The sequence below is a fragment of the Capra hircus genome, chromosome 22 (genome assembly GCF_001704415.2).
Source record: "Capra hircus breed San Clemente chromosome 22, ASM170441v1, whole genome shotgun sequence".
Classification (NCBI taxonomy): Eukaryota; Metazoa; Chordata; class Mammalia; order Artiodactyla; family Bovidae; genus Capra; species Capra hircus.
This window is the reverse complement of record NC_030829.1, coordinates 58076816-58094437: the sequence shown is the minus strand read 5'-3', so window position 1 is coordinate 58094437 and position 17622 is coordinate 58076816. Positions and strand designations below refer to the sequence as shown.

Sequence of the window (17622 nt, the reverse complement as noted above, 5' to 3'; positions counted from 1 at the left end):
CTCATCACAGCACTATTTACACTAGCCAAGACATGCAAATACCCTGAGAATCTATTGAGAGACGAACGGACAGGGAAGTGTATGTACATACAGGGGTGTGCGTGTGTGTGTGCGCGTGTGTGTGTGCGTGTGTGCGCGTGTGTGTGCGCGTGTGTGTGTGTACATGAAAAGAAGCGAAGGTGTTAGTCACTTAGTCGTGTCTGACTCTTTCGTGACGCTACGGACCTAGCCCACCAGACTCCTCTGTCCGTGAAATTCAGGAAAGAATACTGGCGTGGGTTGCCGTTCTCTTCTCTATGGGATCTTCCAACCCAGGGATCAAACCCGAGTCTCCTGCACTGCAGGCAGATTCTTGACTATCTGAGCCATCAGGGAAGCCCAGATATAAATACATATATAAGTATATAAATACACACACACGTGTATACATACAGCAGAATATTACTCAGCCACAAAAAAAAAAGAAAGGGCTCCCGCCATCTGCAACATTCTGGATGGACCGGGAGAGCAGAGAAAGACAAATACTACATGATCTCACTTATATGTGGAATCTTAAAAAAATATGAAAAAAAATACTGTGCGAATCCTTTGCACACAGCACACGCTCACTCTGTCTGCCGCACATACGCACACAGAAACGTTGCCTGTACTTGTATAGAGAACCAGGTCTTCCGAATGTTGTGGCTGATTTAAGGGACTTTGGCTGGAACGGATCTCACGGTCCACATCAGACACGGGGACGTGGCCCCGCCGTGCCCTTGGGGAAGGATGCTGGGCTTGGGGGCGGGTGAGTACACTTTCGTGGATAGTCCGAAAGCCCTGGGACGAGCATGGCCCATCTGTGGGGTCCCCAGAGCACTGTTTCCTGGGGTGGCTGCCTCGGAAGAGCAGTTCCAGCAGACTGTCAATGAGCCTGAGGTCTGGGGAGACGGGACCCCCAGGGAAGCCTACTCAAGGTGCTCTCTTGTCTGCAGGACTTCTCAGAGCCTCTACTGCAGGGAGAACAGCATGCTGAGGTCCCAGACTGATCATCCGGGGGCCCTCCTTTTCGCCCTAGAGCAGCAGGTGGGGGTGGGGAGGGCTAGAGACCTGCGTTCCCCAGAACAGACAGAGGAACAGGTCCTCTTGAGTTGCGCCTTGGTGGGAGGGCGGTCTCCCCTAGGCAGTGACCTAGACGACACTCATTCTACCTGAAGCAATGCAAACGTGGGAAGAGAGCTAACAGAAAGCTGGGCTAAGACAGGTCAGAACAACCGCAGGCAGGACTGAACCACCAGGGCTGCATTTTGGGTCAGAAACAGAAAGCATTCACTCAAAGAGGACGGAGCGCGTCCCCCATGCATGGTGCGCCCAGACCTGGGCCAGAAGACGAGCAAGACCCTGGAGGGCTCAGAGCGGCTGGGTGCGGAGGGCAGAGTGAAGCGGCCCTGCCCGGGAAGCAAGCCTGTCTCCATGTGTTTCCTGAGCACCTACTGTGTGCTGGGCCCTGGGGTCACACAGAGAAGACGGTTGACAGGCCCATGCCCCGTGGACTGATGGCAGACACACACGGCCTTTCCCAAAGCACGCAGTCACTTCTGAAAGCAGTAAGTGCTGTAAAGACAACAGCACAGAGTGACCTGCCGGGAGGCTGTCACGGCCAGGTGGTCAAAGAAGGCCTCCTGGAGGAGGTGGCATCTGGGTGGAGGCCTGCACAGTGCTGGGCTGTGCAAGGTCCCCACCACTGCTCAGCAGCTTGGCCCTGTCGCCCTTCTGCCCTGACCCCTGTTCCAGAAGGGACTGGGGCGGGGGTCTGCACCGTCCCTCGGGGCTGCACGAGCAAGCAAATAGAGAACGTGCCCTGGCGTAGCAAGCGATGCAGAGAAAACCACAGGACAGGGCACCGAGGCCCTGGCGAGCGGCGGGCACGCGAGCCCAGGGTGGAAGCAGCAGAGGGCATCTAGGTTGGGGACCAGCCGGGGCAAAGGCTCCGAGCTGGGAAGGACCTGTCACCCGTGGGGGTAGGGGGGGAGATGGGGTCAGGATGCAGGTCATGGAGGTCAGCAAAGGACCGGGGGACTGTTGGCATCTTGTTCTCAGAGCAACAGGGAGGGTTTTACAAACGGAGATGCCACGGTCCAAGCAACCGAGAGGACAGACTTTGCTGGGGGCCGTGTGGCTGGCGGGTGGGGGTGTAGGGCAGTGTATTAGGGGCTGATGGAGTCGGGCGACAGCTCTCTGAAGATGGAGATTCCAACCAGGAGGTGATGGTGGAGGTGGGGAGAAGTGGACAGACTGGGCGATGCACTCCGCAGAATCAAAATGAGGAGCTCAGGTTAGAAATGGGAACAACAGCCTCTCCCCTTTCTATCCCACAGCTTCTTGTCCTGGAATAACCAGGAGTAAAGTCCAGAGCACCCCCAGTTCCTTGAGTTTGTCTTCATAGCAGAGAGGCACGGGGGCCTCCTGGGAGGGCGAAGGGACGCCCCCGAAGGCCCACACCCTCCAGGTGCCAGGGCCTTACGTCCAGGGGGTGCTGCTGCCTGCCTCCTGGCCAGGTGGGCCGCAGGAGGTGGAGACTGGTGCTCGCTTGGACGCCCCACGGCCCACTGCCACCACCAGCCTGTTGGATACACGGCGGCCTCGGGAGTCGTCTGTCTGTTAGGACCACACAAGCAAGAACCTCCGCAGCCACAGGAAACTTGCCAGTACAGTCTGTTGCTGCTGCTGCTGCTGCTGCTAAGTCACTTCAGTCGTGTCCGACTCTGCGCGACCCCAGAGACAGCAGCCTACCAGGCTCCCCCATCCCTGGGATTCTCCAGGCAAGAACACTGGAGTGGGCTGCCATTTCCTTCTCCAATGCATGAAAGTGAAAGGGAAGTCGCTCAGTCGTGTCCGTCAGTCTGTTAGGAGCACACAAACAAGAACCTCTGCAGCCACAGGAGACTCGCCACCCATCTCGATCTCTCCACAAAACCTCCATGCGACATGGTCAGCCTCCACCTGGCGCTGAGCTGAGATACAGGTGTGAGAAACCAACAAGGTGATGGGTGAGGAAGGGCCGCCTTGACTCTGCCCACTGTCCCCCATCCCCTCATCAAGGCTCAACAGGATGAAAGATGGGGGTGAAGCCCCATGTGACCCACCCTCCCTGGGGCCCTGCCCAGGGACTGGGATGCAGCCCTCACCTCCTACCCACGACGCGACCACGTACAGCCTGATGGGGAATGGGCGACAAGAATGAACGGGCAACTCACCCAGTATTAAACCCGCTCGGCCCGCAAATACAGGAGGAGATTGCAACCCCTTGACTTCAAGGACACGCAAATCATGGTGAGAAAACATTTCACACTGCCCCGCAGGCAGCGAGGAAGATCTCTGGGCGATCCCTAGAGCGGCCGCAGGTCAACGCTGCAGGCTGGGGGAGCGGCACGTGTGCAGTCACTGGGGCAAGCAGCTCTGTCCCCACCTGCCGCCACCAGCAATTCCGCGGCTCACTATAGACACCAGAGACACACTCAGGGGCCCCAGGACGAACACACAGGAAGACCTGCTGGGGCCCTGTTAGCAACAGCCCAGACACCCCTCAGCCAGTGTGTGGGCACACAGATAGGGTCTACTCACCACGGCTGATACGAATCAACCACGGCCACAAGGGGGACTTCCCCAGCAGCCCAGCGGTTAAGAATCCGCCTGGCAGTGCGGGGGACGCAGGTTCAAACCCTGGTGGGGGGAACTAAGATCCCAGCTGAGCCTGCGCACCACAGCTACTGAGCCCTAGCACCACAAACAGAGGGTCACGTATGGCAACGAAAGATCCCGATGCCGCACCTGAGACCCGACGCAGCCAAATAAAAAGTATGTTTTTTAAAAAAACAGCTACAAGGAACTATACATACGAGCTCTGTCGGTGGCGATGGGAAAAAAAGTAAATTCCAAAAGACCGCATATTACGTGATGCCTTTCCTCTGTAAAATTAAACACAACTCAAAACAATGTGCTTCCAGGGAATCTATCAGTAGGAGATAAATCAGACATCAAGATTCAGGAGAGACAAAGCGTGGCTTGGGAGGTGGAGACAGAAGTCGCCTAAGAAACGCTCACAAGGGGATAAACCAAACTTGCTCTCCTTGTCATCTTGGTGGATTCGAGGGGGAGTTCATCATTTTAATTAAGCAGAGGAAAAGCCTGGAGTGGGGGGCTGCATGCTTTCCTGGGTCCCCCGGGGCCACACTGCTGATAAACCTGATGAAGGGTCACAGAATGCCTGGCGTGTAAGGCCCCTGATAGCTGGCCTGTGGTCTCACCTGAGGCTCCTGATCCCTGAGGCCGAAGACCCCCGCTGCCCCTCCCCTTAGCAATCACACGTCCATGTCTTTTCCCCGCGGTTCCCTCGGCCTGGGATCCCATTCACTGGCCAGTGAAATTCCTCCCACCCTCCAGGACCCAGAGCAAAGCCATCTCCACTGTCCCGTCCGCTCCCTCCACCTGGGCGTCTCACCTCTGGGCACCCAGCACTCCTCATATGCTTTTCCCTAAAGTGCAGACCATCCTGCTGTCTGGTTGCTTGTTAAGGGCTCAGCTGTGTCCCCCAAACTTCATATGCTCAGCGCTAACCCCCAGGACCTCAGAACGTGTCTGTATTTGGAGGCATGGCCTGTAAAGAGGGGGTTAAGTTACAATGAGGCCACTAGGCTAAGCCGTCTTCCAACCTGACCGGTGTCCTTAGAAGAGGAGATTAGGGCAGAGACATCAGGGCACCTGCAAGGACCAAGTGAGCACACAGGAGGACGGAGACCATCTACACACCAAGCACAGGGTGGGGCCTCAGAAGAAGCTGACCCTGCCTGGGCCCTGATTGCAGACCCCTTCCCCAGGACTGTGCGTGGGAGCTGCCCAGCCTGCGGCCCTTGCAGCCCTGTTGCCCGCGGTCCCTGTGATGGTTTGGGATGGACGGACGCTCCTGAGTCAGGCCCCAGATTTGATCAGCAGGTCGCTCGCAGGCCTGCCGTTCTAAAACTGCAATCCCAGGGGTTTTCTTGGAGCCTCTGTTTGCTTAAAACTCCCGAGGCCACCTCTCCAACTGGAGCCTCCTCTGCAAGAATGCTCCTTGCCCCAGGCCTCCGCTCCTGCTGGGAATATACTGGTAGTACAAATGAGAAGTGCACACTGGTGGTATCTGCCCCACCCCCGACCTCAGCCTGCAACAGACCCCTCAATTTCGCAGCTCTGGGCAGCTGGGGAGCTGCTGGCCAGCAAGGCCTCCTTCATCCTGGGACTCCCTACGCTGGAGCCCCACTATCGCACCACGCCTGGCACTACCACAATGCCACCGATGGGCTAGCTATTCCAAGACTGCCAGTGAGACTGAGATCAGCCCAGCCCCAGGAGGCCATGCCACTCGCTGTTGCTGACCTTGGGCAAGTCCCCCGAGCCTCAGTTTCCCCATACGTAACACCTCACTTGTTAACAAAGATCCAGCTAAAATGCCAGAGCCCAGGCCTGGGTCCCAGAAACAGGGGGTAGGGGAGTGGGCAGGAAAAGGCGAGAAAAGCATGAGGGACCACGAGCGAGGGCTCAGAAGACGGCGGGAGAGGAGACGAGGCGCAAGGGATGCACGGCACCTCAGGGTCACGTGCTTGGGGAACAGGGTGAGGCTGGGTGGGTGGGAGGATGAGAAGGTGGGAACAGATGAGGACCGGGGGCCGCGGTAGATGGATAAGCAGGTGGGGTTTCATCCCGAGGCCGGGAGAGCCTCCCAAGGAGGCTAAGTGGGAGACGACAGATTCCAGTTTCTGTTTACAAGGGACACGAGGTCTTCAGGGCAGCCGGTGGCAGGTAGGAGGCTGGGGGTGCCCAGGGAGCCCCGAGGCGCTCCTGAAGGCTGGGGTGAGGACACGGGGCAGTGAGCAGATCCGGCTGGATCTTTCCAACATGAACTCAACTTGCTGCTGTCAGGGTGTGGGAGATGGAGAACCCAGGGATGCTCCTGGAGCAGTCGAGAGGGTTGGGGTGAACCACTGTGGCCCAGGGACCCCAAGCTGACCTCACTTCCAGAGAAGTGCCCCGCTTCTCGGCTCAGCAGTGGGCTTGCAGGGTTCCCGGCCCCACCCAGGTCCAGACGCACAGAAATGAGAAGATACACAATGCGGCCTTCCCCACCCAGTGCATGCCTCCCGGCCACCAACACCACTCCGATGCCCTTTCCACCAGGCTTCCCTCACGATCACCTTGGAGACCGGATGCGCGGCCCGGCACTGTGTGTGTGTCTGTGTGTGTTTAACCGCACAAGGCACTATTCCTGTAAGACAGGGGCTGGAGACCCGAATGCCCACAGAGGCCAGGCAGCTCGTATCAGGGCCGCGGGTGGACATGTGTAGGGGCGGGCCCTGTGGGGTGACTGGGCTGCCCAGGCTCCATCAACAGGGCGCTGTGTTCTCAGCTGCAGCCCATCATTAGCTCAGCGGACACAGGTATAAGCTATCAGTAGCTCTTCCGAGTTTTGCAACAGCAGCCAGAAGTTCATGTTTTCTTGGTGAAACGGATAACTTGAAGATTTGGGTGTCAACTTGCAGACCAGTATCAGTGCTGTATCAGCCAGTTCGCCTTTGGGCCCCTGGTCTAGAGAGCTGATGCCCCCCCCGCCACGGGCTCTGAATTCTGCACCTGTGGGATCCCATAGCTGGGGTGTTCCACCCTGGGGCAGGGGCAGGGGCAGGGGATCCTGGAGCAGTCCTGAGGCCTCCTGGTCTCCCCGTGGCCTGTCAGACCCCACTCGGGGCGCCCAGGTAGCACATACCCACTTTGAGCTCCTTGCCGAAGACGGTGCGCTCCCCCAGTGCCGAGCAGTTCCAGCGGCCGTTGCGGAATTGAAACTGACACTCGTCCAGGCCCATTTGCGAGCCTTCTCCTATGACGATGATGGCGTCGGGCCGGCTCTGGCAGATCGCCCGCTGTCTGGGGGCCAGGCCTGGGATCTTGTTACAGATGATGCTTGCGCCCAGAGCTACCACCGAGGAGAAGCCGCTGGAGCAGGGGACACAGAGAGACGGAGCGTTAGGCCAGCAAGGTGCAGGGGCGGGGCACAGCCTGCAGACCCTGCCTGGGTGTCCAGCCCTGCCTCCCCCCACCGCTCCCACCCCAGGCCTCTCAGCTTCTGACACTGCACGGCCAGCCCACGTCCGCGTGTCCGTCATCCCCATCAGCACTTGTGTGTATTCAATATTAGGCGTAATTTCCTTTTTAGACACAAAGAAAGATGACGCTGGTCACAAACATACTGCCACACAAACTCAGCCAGTTGCCTTTGCATCTTTGGGAGGATTCAGTTGAGACGAAGTTTAGAATCATGCAAAATGGAACTGATAACTGTTTAGGGATCATCTCTGTACGATGAAACTGCAAAGGTAACCCCTCAGTTTCACGAAGCAATTGCCTCTAATAGGGCAGCGGGTGCACAGATATTAAAGAAAAAAACATTTAGACGTGTTATGTATGTGTTATGGATGTACGTGTTTCATTATAAACACAGCTTTAAAACGCAACTCTAAAGAGAAAATGAAAAAGACAAAAAAGAAACAAAAAAAAAAAATTTTAACGGGAAAAATAGAAAAAATAAAGCAAAAATAAAAAGCAATTGTGAATAAAAGTTGCAGTCTCTCCTTCCTGCAGGCCCATGGAGTATGCGGATCCCACTGCAGACACGAGTGGCCTAGAGCACGCTCACGACCTTGGCAGAGAGGTTCCTGGCTTGCTCACTCACTCGCTGCACGGGTCCATACCAGACACCTGTCAGGGCACCAGGCTTGGACAGGCGAGGCCCTGCCCTCGAGGGGCCACCAAAGCCCACAACGCATGCACCAGATAAACACAACAGGCCCTTCAGCGATGCCCACTACTGAGAAAATAGTGAAGACGCTGTGATAGCAAGTAGTGGTGGGCTTGGGAGGGGAGGGGCCACTTCAGCTGGAGTGGTCAAGGAGGGCCTCCCTGAGGAGGTGGCAGTGCAGTGGAGCCCTGAAGGGTTGGGAACCAGCCGTGGGAAGGTCTGAGGCAGAGTATTCCGGGGGGGATCGGGGGCGGGGTGCGGCGGGAACAGAAGGCGCAAAGTCCCGGGATGGGGACAAGCTTGGGATCGCCAAGGAAAAGAAAGAAGCCACAGAAGCCAGCTGGGAACCAGGGCTCAGGGAAGGGGAGAGCCTGGAGAGAGGTGATGGCTGGCGGCGGAAACTTTCTCCACGCGTCACAAGGCACGGGAGGGCTGGAAGCCGGTCCCTGGCAGGGTCCCCCCACCTCCAGCCCCGGGCAGGAGAGCACTGCGGGACTCCAGGACGAGGCAGGGAGCGTGGGCAGGCCAGAGGTGGTGGTGGCTTGGCCTTGGTGGCAGTGGTGCGGGGTGGCTGCAGATGAAGCGACCCAGCGCTGTGGAGGGCTTGGGCAAGGGTACAGGGAAAGAGGCGACCGTATGAGTCGCGGGCGTCTGGCCTGAGTGTGGGGCCGCTTCCTAGCATCCAGGTAACCCCAGGGAGATTCTGAAGGCAGCGCAGACCAAGGAGCCAGCCCTCCCCTTACACAAAGATGGCCCACTTGTCTGGAGCTCCCATTGTGTGTAATCCTCGAAAGGCCATCAAGCATCCTCTGGATGAGAAGACCTCACTCGGGTTGTAGTAATGAGCTCCTGTTGACACAGCCAAGGTCAGTACCCCGCCAGCCGAGCGCCTCATCCTTCCTGCCCAGCCTGGGCTGTGGGAAGTCAATCCGGGATTGGGATTTGCCAAGGGGAGGGGCCCCCACTGTTCTCCAAGCGTTCTCCACCTCTGCCCTCTTTCCTGCCGCCCCTGCCACACACCAGCCCTCCTCCTCCTGCCTTGGGTCCTTGATCCTCGCCGGTTCCTCTCCCGAGAAGCTTTTGCCCCCTGAGCTTCACGTGCTTGGCTTCTTGCCATCAGCCATGTGACCTTGAGGGTCCCCTCCCTGACCATCCCGCCTAAGGGAACCTGCCTCCCCACGCCATCCCTCCTAACTTGCCATCCCAATCATGAGCCTCAGAAACGTCACTCAGGCTGCGTGCCTGCCACGTAGAGGCACCCCCAGCCTTGGATGCATCCGTGAGCTTTGCAGGATGCCTACTATACGCAAAGGCAGCGTGGCCGGGCCACCACTCACACTGGACCACGTGGTCTCTCTGAACAGCCCTCCTGGGCAGGGACTGTCACCTTCATTTCACGTGTCCACTCTGCACAGCTGAAAGCCGAGGCTCACAGAGAGTGAGACCTGGAGACTGACGAGTGCCCTCAGTCATCCGTCTCAGCCACTACAACACAGAGCTAGAAGGTCTGCAGCATTTGAGGAAGAGAGCATAAAAAGAGCAAGGCAAGCAGAGATGCTCTGGCCACAAGACAGGAGATGCCTCTGAATACCTAGCTGACCACCAGGAAACCCCCTCCACCAGCAGAGAGTGAAATTATATATTTGGGGAAAAAAAAATTCACAGGCACAGTCTCAAAGCTAAGTGTTCAGGCCTAGGGTGCCACCGAAGCTTCCTTCACCTAGGAGCTGTGTGACCTTGGGCAAATTACATCTCCTCTCTGCGCTCTGTTTCCCCATTACTAAAATGAGGGTATTAACTAGGCCTCATCTCAAAGGGAGGCTGAAAAATTAAACATGGGAAGTGCTCCTAAGGTGTCAGGCACACAGTGAGCACTCAATAAATGAGCTGCTGTAGTAGTTACTGTTATTGGGTCTGATTGTTCCAAAAGGCTTGTGCCTGAGTCACCGGAACTATCCAGATAAGAATACACAGGTGCCTTGTCATCCATCGGAACCAGAAGGCCTCTCAAGAAAGAGCTGTGAAACTTCACCTTTCGTGCCCATTTTACAGATGGATAAGCCGAGGTGCAGAGAGCAGCAGGGCCTGGCCCCAAACCACCCTGCCACTCCCCGCCTGACCTGGCCCTCTCTCCCCTCCCCAAAGGGCGGCCGCGGGACGGAAGGCGGGCGCCCTCCGTGGCTCCAGTGCTCTCCCCCTCCGTCCCTCTGGGCAGCTGGATCCCTGCGGGGACTGTGAGGTCTCGGCGCCGGCGGCGGGAGGTCGGGCGGGCGGGGCGGCCAGGGGAGGTTATTTTCTGTTGTTTTCCCTTTCTCTCTCCGCTCCCGGGTCCCTCCGCCCCGTTTCTAATTAAAAAGGAGATAAAGCCGCACGCGGCCAGCGCCAATCAGCCCCACCGGCTTCCTGGATGCGCGCGGGGCGGTGGGGCGCGGGCCAAGATGAAGATTAAAGCAGGGGGGAAAAAAAAGGCAAAGCCACCGAGACGCGGGCGAATCAATAACACTTAAAACAGCCGCAGGCAGGCAGCGCGCGAGCCCCGCAGCCGCCTCCCGGCCCGCGGTCACGGCTGGCAGCCGCCTGGTCCGCTCCGTGCGCACCTGCTGGCCGCCGCGGCCGGTCAACTTGCGAGATCGCGGGAGCCGCGGGGCGGGGAGGCGGGGGAAGCGAGTGACAAAACAAAGGATCCATCACACACACACACACACACCCCCACACCCCGCCGCAGACCCTGCAGTCCGTCCCCTCCCCAAGCGGAGCTGGGGGCGCCGCTCTCGTGAAACCTGCCGAGGTGGCCCCGGCGCGCCGGAACCCCCCATCCATCCCTGGAGCCCCCACCCTCACGCTTCACGCGCACTATCTCCGAAGTACAAAGGGTGACTGGCCCTGCAAACGCAGCTCCAAGACGCGTCCCGGGCCGCCCCCTCCCACCTTCCAGCCCGAGCGCCGCCCCCGGCCCAACCCCGAGAAACGCCAGGGTGAGGCGGGGAGGGCCGCTCGGCGGACGCGCCGGCCGCCTCGGGTGCCCAGCTTTAGGGGGCGGGCTGTCCCGCCTCTCGCCGGCGCTGGCTCGCGAGCTTGCGTCCCTGGTTGTCTCGGTCCATCTCCAGCTCTACCCTTGTGTGCGTCTGCTCGGGTGGCTGGCGCTGTCCCCTCTGCCCCGGGGGTCTGAGGGTTCCTGGAAACGCGTGGTGCCCAGGCTTCTGTGCTTTGGCCCAGCGAACATGCCTCCCTGCGGGTACCTGTTCCCTGCTCGCAGACCCGCCCTGCCTGCCACCCGGCGACTGCCCTGCACTAGGAGCGGCTGTGCCCGCCCCTCTGTGGGCACTTTCTCTTGGGCTCTGGGGGCTGAGCTCCCTGGGAGCTGCTGTGGTCCTGGCTGGTGGTCCCATGACCCGGTCCGAGTGTCCCTGGGAGGCGCTGACCCTTTGCAGCAGGCGACCTCTTCAGAGTCCCCCACGCTGGAGCGTCCCTGGGGGTTGTCCTTGGCTTGGGGTCGGGGGAGGGGGCTTCCTCCCTCGGGCATTCCCAGGACGGCCGTGTCTCTGGAGCTGTGCGCGCCCCTGGGGCTCGCGCCTGCGGGGGCCCTCTGTGCGCCCACCATTCCCGCACCTCACCCACCTCCGCCTATCTGCGGAGCCAACGAAGTTGGCGGCCCGCGGCGGCTCGCGAGCGGCTCAACCCTCCCCGAGACACGCCAACTTTGCCGGGACGCGCGTGCAGGGGGTGCGAGCGGCCCTTACCCGATCCGGAGGTAGACCATGCCCAGGCTGAGAAAGAAGTGGCCCAGGCAGCGCCGCGCTTTCCGGTTCATAGTCCCCGCTGGCCGCCGGGGCCGCGGGCCGGGCCGGGCTGATCCCGCGGGCCGGCCTTGGCGGGGCAATCCACATAGCCCGCCCTGGAGGCGCGGGCCGAGGCTTCCCGAGGCCGTCTGTCGTGCGCCCGTCCGCGCGCTTGGCGCCGGAGCCTCGCCGGGAGCGCGGGAGCCACCGAGCCCCGGGAAGGAGGGAGGAGCGAGCGCGGCGCGGGGCGACGCCGGGCTGCGCGCGAGCGGCCGGGGCGAATGTGCGAGGCGCGGGGCGTGCGGGGGCGCTGCAGCCGCCCGCCCCCGCCCCTCCCACCGTCCCCCGCCCCCTCCCCGCCCGCCTCCCCGGAGCGCCCGCCCCGCGCCCCCGCGCCCGCGGGACGGGGCCGCCTGCTCCGAGCGCGCTCGCGCTTGCCCCACGCGCTCCCCCTCCCGGCTCCGGGGCGCCCAGCCGGGTGGGGGGCAACGGGAGTCCGCACGAGCCGCCCCTCCGGCGCCAACTCGCCGACTGCGGGGCGAACGGACGCGCAGGGACGGCCCTCCGGTTGGGGGGAATCGGGGCTCGGCCGAGAACCCTCACTCGCGCCCGGGCCTGCCTCCCGGTCCCTCCGAGTGCTCGGAGCTGGGGGGTGGGGGGTCCTGGAGAGCTCACTCCCCTCTCCCCAGCTTCGGGGGAGGGCGCCCCCTTTCGCAGGGCTAGTGGCGGAGGAGGATGACTTGGCTCAGCGGACTCCTCCTCACCCCCGTCCATTCGAGGCGGGGCGGCAGGTGGGTGCCCAGGTGAGACAGCCTCCGCTGGAATCCCGCTCCTGGAGGACAGTCGGAGTCGGGCGGAGGCCTGGACTCCCCGCTCGCAGCCCAGACGCGGGGCGCGCGAGCCGCCCGAGGGCTCCGGGCGCAGCCGGCGGCTCGGCGCGCGCTCGCGGCGACACCTGGCGGGCGGTGCAGGTAGGCCTGGCTCGCTCGCGGGGACAGCGTCCAAGCTGACCAGAGGTCCTGACCCCTTCCCATGATACACAACCCAGTCCAGTGAGCTAGGGGCTTTGGGACTCAGATTGCAACGAAAGAAATCGAGGCTCAGGGCAGCGAAGGTGTTTTCCCAAAGACACCAGCTTGGAGGAGTGGCCGAGCCAGATTGCAAACAAGGCGTGCGTGACTCTAGTGAACAGCTCCCGGCTCCCCAGGGTTATCACTTCTGAACGGCTTTGCTAAATCACACAAGGTCAATGAAAACCACTATTCTAGCGTCCATTCCAGTTGCACAGATGTCTGTGCCACGCCCCAGCGTGGGCGCGGCGGATATTTTAAGGAATAAGTACAATATCCTTCTCTCCCAGCTGGTGGGGGAGGCAGACCCGAAGTAAACAAGTGCATAATTGGAGACGTCAGAGGGGCAGGTGCAGATGATAAGACAGAGTGATGGTGAGAGAGAGCTCTGGGGCTGGAGGGTTGATTTTAGACGTGAGACCTGAAGGGCAGGGAGGAGAGGGTCCAGCAGTACAGGAAGCAGAAGGCTGGACAGAGGCTCACAGGTGGGCAGGAGCCGCAGGAGGGGATGAGGGCTGTGCTCCAGATGGAAGGAAGGCCAGCGAGGCTGGAGCAGGGAGATGGGGTGCGGATCCCGTGGAGCTCCATGGGCAGGCGAGCAGCTATCCTCTGCCTGTGTTTCTCCCAGCCCTGAGCAGCCTGCCTCCAGAAGGCCCTCAAATGCGCTCTTTCTTCTCTACACGCACCGTCATTCTTAAACCAAAGACACACCCAGGTCACAAATATTAGGGGACATTCAGAACCAGGGACTGGTTCACAACCAGGACGTTGGGGCAGGTGGATCAAATAAATAATTCAGCGTCTGCCCTCCAGAGGCAAGTCGTTTGAGGACCAGTTTAATCATCACAGAGGTAGTACGTGCTGCATGCCAGGTGCTGTCGTCAAGAGCATCAGCATATTAACTCATTTAGTCCTCTCAGGATACTGTGAGATCAGTGTTACTCTTCTTGCCAATATGAGCGGAATGCTGGAGGGAATGGGGTAGGAGGGCTGCAAAAGGTGAGGCCCAAGAGGAGGTCTAGGGATAAGTTCAGGGTACAAGCTCCAGGAGATGGTGAGGGACAGGGAAGCCCGGGGTGCTGCAGTCCGTGGGGTTTGAAAGAGTCAGAACGGCTCAGCGACTGCACAACAAGGAAAGTGAGTAAGTGTGGGCCTTCTCCGAAAGAGAAGCGGGGCTGTGGCAGGCTCCGGTTTGTGCTTCAGGAGGCACATGGCAGCTGTTACAGGACCAGTAGAGGGAGGCAGGACATGAGGTGGGAGGTTGTTGGGAGAGAGGGCTCAGGTTGGACAAGACTCAAGGAGACCAGTGGATGCAGACAGTCTGAAGGCAGGGAGAAGGGGTGAAGAGGCCCCAGGATGGCCTTCTGCCCTGAAAGGCAGGGTGGTTGATGAGGACAACACGGAGCCGGGCAGGAGAAGCTGGTCTGAGGCCCATGAACTTGGTTTTGGAGGTACCGAGTTTGATGTGCCTGTAGGTCACTGATCGGACCGGTGAACGTGTGTGCCGGGAGAGAGGGTGTGGGCTTCCGAGGGTGACTGAGGTCTCCGCAGCCAGCAGTCGGTTAAGCCAAGGCAGGGATGGAATACTGCCTTGAGGCAGAGAGGCTGAAAGTGAACGTGTTAGTCTGACTCTTTGCCACCTGGTGGACTGTAGCCTGCCAGGCTCCTCTGTCCATGGGATTCTCCAGGCAGGAATACTGGAGTGGGTTGCCATTCCCTGCTCCAGGGTCCCGACCCAGGGATTGAACTCGGGTCTCCTGCATTGCAGGCAGATTCCTTACCATCTGAGCCACAGGGGAAGCCCCCAAAGAGAGGCTGAGTATGATGGAGAGAACCAGCTAGGGGCGGGAGCAGCAGGAGCGGCTTGGGAGTCACTGAGAGAGCCGGGAAGGAGCAAGGAGCCTGCAGGGCTGGAGCCTGCAGGGTCAGACCCTGCCAGGGAGGTGAGGGCATTTGGCATTTAGAGACCCCCCGTCTTGAGCCGCCTGCAGCTGGCCTGGGGCAGGGCTGGGGCAGGGGGCTTTGGCGCCCCCTGCTGGAGTCAGAGAGCGGCTGCTTGGTTCCCAAGGGCTGCAGTAATGGGTCCTTGCCGGACCAGCTCTTAAGTGTGGGCTCTTAGAGGGGGTCAAAGCCTGGCTCCACGTTTGTCTCTGTGACCCTGGGGCAGGTCCTCGCAGCTCTCCTTGGCACTCCTGTAAACTGGGGGTGGTAACAGGTTCTACCTTCGAGCATCGTGAGGTTTAAGACACTCACGTAAAGTGCTCAGAAGGCGGCCTGGAGCACAGTAAGGGCCGTGGACGCATTTGGGATGTTAAATCAATGGGGGTGGCCACAGATGCCACTCGGTGACACCACTGATCAGGAAAGGACACTGTGTGTAAGACAGTCTCTGCCTTCATTTGTGCTTACGAGAAAAATGTCAGCAGCGCAAACCAGAGGCGAAGCTTTCATCACTAAAGTATTTGGAGGGCGTGGAGATTCCCAAGAGTCAGGCTCCCAGAGACCTGCTGCCTGGGGCAGCCTGTGGTGAAAGTCAGGGCCTTTCCAGCAGGAGGAACGCAGAGCCGTGGGGCATGGGACAGGGCGCTCGTGTGGAAGCCAGAGAGTGACATTCTCCTTGGTCACCACTCTGTGTGGCTCTGAAGAAGTCACTGCATGTCACCTCCTCTGTAAACTGGGGTGAGGATGATAACGCTCCCTCGGGAATTATATGCAATCGTGTGTGTGAGCATTTAGCAGAGCGTCTTGTAGACATCAGGCACTCAGCATGTGATAGCTCTTTGATGCTAATGAAGATGATTTCGGTGATAATATTGTATATTGGGATCCAGCCCTTTAGGACCTTCAGGAATCTTAAAGGTCATCTAGATCAGTGTTTTTCAAACTTCCAGGTGCAACAGAATGACTTGCTTACAAAAAAAAAAAAAAAAGGGGGGGGCCCAGGTCCTCTCCTGGATTTCCTGGTGGAGGTGGGCATCGCTTCTCTGCTTATAACCAGCTCCCAAGGTACCAGCCAAGTCTGGCTTCATTGGAGTCCAGGCCTCAAGCAGAGCCCACCCCCCTCTGGACCTGTCCTGGCTGAGTGGTGGCCACTGTGCCCAGACCTCTCACCAGGAGGCAGCCCACTTTGACTCAGGTAGGGGAAGAGCAGGTCTCCACCCTTTCTGGGCCTTGATGTCTCCAGCTCAGACACGGCTGCCCTATGTCTGCATCTCCCCCAAAGGAACTTCTGCAGACACTTAGTTTTCCAGAGACAAGCTCAAGGGTGCAAGAGTGAGAATTTTTAAATTGTCTTATTTCAGTGCCATAGAACATCCACAGATCTTGGACGATTGGGGATGACAGCTTTCTGACTGAAGGCCACCCTCCGCTGACTGCCCTGCTTGAGTTTATCTCTGTGTTGACTGCCATTGACTATATTTAATCTGTAACTTGCTGACTTTAGAAGAGCCTATACTTAGTTTTATGATAGTATATACTAAACAGTGTAATACAGGCAGACCTCTGAGTTATCGTGGGTTTGGTTTTAGACCACCAGTGATCCAGACAGTAATGCAAATATCTCAATAAAGCAAGTCACAAGAATTTTTTGGTTTCCCAGTGCATATAAAGCTATGTTTATACTGTACTATACGATAGTCCGTTACGTGTGTGATAGCATTATGTCCAAAAAAAGTACACACTTTAAAAATACTCTGTTGCTAAAAAATGCTAACCATCATCTGACCCTTCAGTGAGCTGTGGCCTTTTTGCAACAGTAACGTAATGCCCACCCATCAGAGATCACCTTAACAAATAGAATAATGTTGAAAAAGTTGAAATATTTCGAGAATTACCAGAATGTAGCACAGAGACCCAAAGTGAGCAAATGCCATTGGAAAAATGGGTGTTGATAGATTTACTGAACAGAGGGTTGCCACAAACCTTCAATTTGTAAAAAAAAACAAAAATAAATCTTTGAACCGCACTACAGCGAGGCATGCCCATAGCAAACATTGGTCAAGCGGACATTTGGTGGAGGGGAGGAGCGCACAGCCAGCGTTCTCAAGCTCAAGAAACGCTCCCGGATTGTTTCTGAGGACTGCCATGGCTTGTGAGCCTATAGGTGGAGCCTCACATGGGATTTTCCACTGACCTTGGGGTTAAAGGCATTGCGAGGCCATTGCACACTCCAGTGCGTGGGAGGGGATGGGGAGCTTGGAGGTACCGGAATCCCGTTTGTCCCTTCTGGACTCCATCCTTCCCGTCTGTGTGCTGAGCAGTTTGGGCAAGCCTAGCGCATCTTCCAGAGGCTCATATAAGACCTGACGCCTGCTTTGCCATGAGGAGTCTGCAGCCAGTGGTTTTATCTGTGAGACTTCATGTCCAGGCCAGAGTGCCAGGAACAGGAGGAGCTGGTGGCAACAGATGAAGAAGCCCCGTTCAGAGCCCATTTCTGCCCGCGTGACCTCGAACGAGCGACTAGTCCCCAAGGCTCTGTTTTCTCCTCTTCCTGCCGCAGGCACTCATCCTTCTGCCGTAAGGTCCCTGAGAAGCCCCTTCTGGAAAGCACCTGGAGCTATTCTTACACACATCTGAGTGCTCCAGCCACACGGGCCTCACGGACTGCTGGCAGCTCACGTGGGCTTCTGATCACCTTGGGAGGAAGGTGCTTATCACAATTCCGCCCCCAAGGTCTTCCTCAGGATAATCTGTCCCTGGTGATTCATCTCATGGGCTGGGTCCTTCCTCTCGGGCCTGAAATATCTCCCTCCCTCTACCATTCCTGGGTCAGGCCTGTGACCCCCACCCCCACCATGTGACTTCCTCCGGGGACTGGCCGTGGGCCCCTGCCCGCCAGCCAGTCCTCCAGTCCCTGGCTGCAGACCCATTGTGGGCCTGACATATCAGGCACAGTTCAGTTGGGGCGGAGGAAACCCACAGCGTGTTGTGCTGGGGAAAAAGTGCATTCCTATGTCCGGCCCCC

The 17622-nt window shown here is 58.7% G+C and overlaps 1 protein-coding gene across 1 annotated transcript in view; it reads right to left on the bottom strand.

Annotated features, from left to right (window-relative positions):
- Positions 1-11915, bottom strand: part of WNT7A (Wnt family member 7A) — a 64000-nt gene extending 52085 nt beyond the window's left edge. The window contains exons 1-2 of the mRNA XM_018066672.1: positions 11548-11915; positions 6779-7005 (exon numbers count right to left, since the gene is read on the bottom strand). Of these exons, the coding sequence (XP_017922161.1) occupies positions 6779-7005; positions 11548-11618 (298 nt within the window). The 5' untranslated portion in view covers positions 11619-11915. The remainder of the gene's footprint in view (positions 1-6778; positions 7006-11547) is intronic.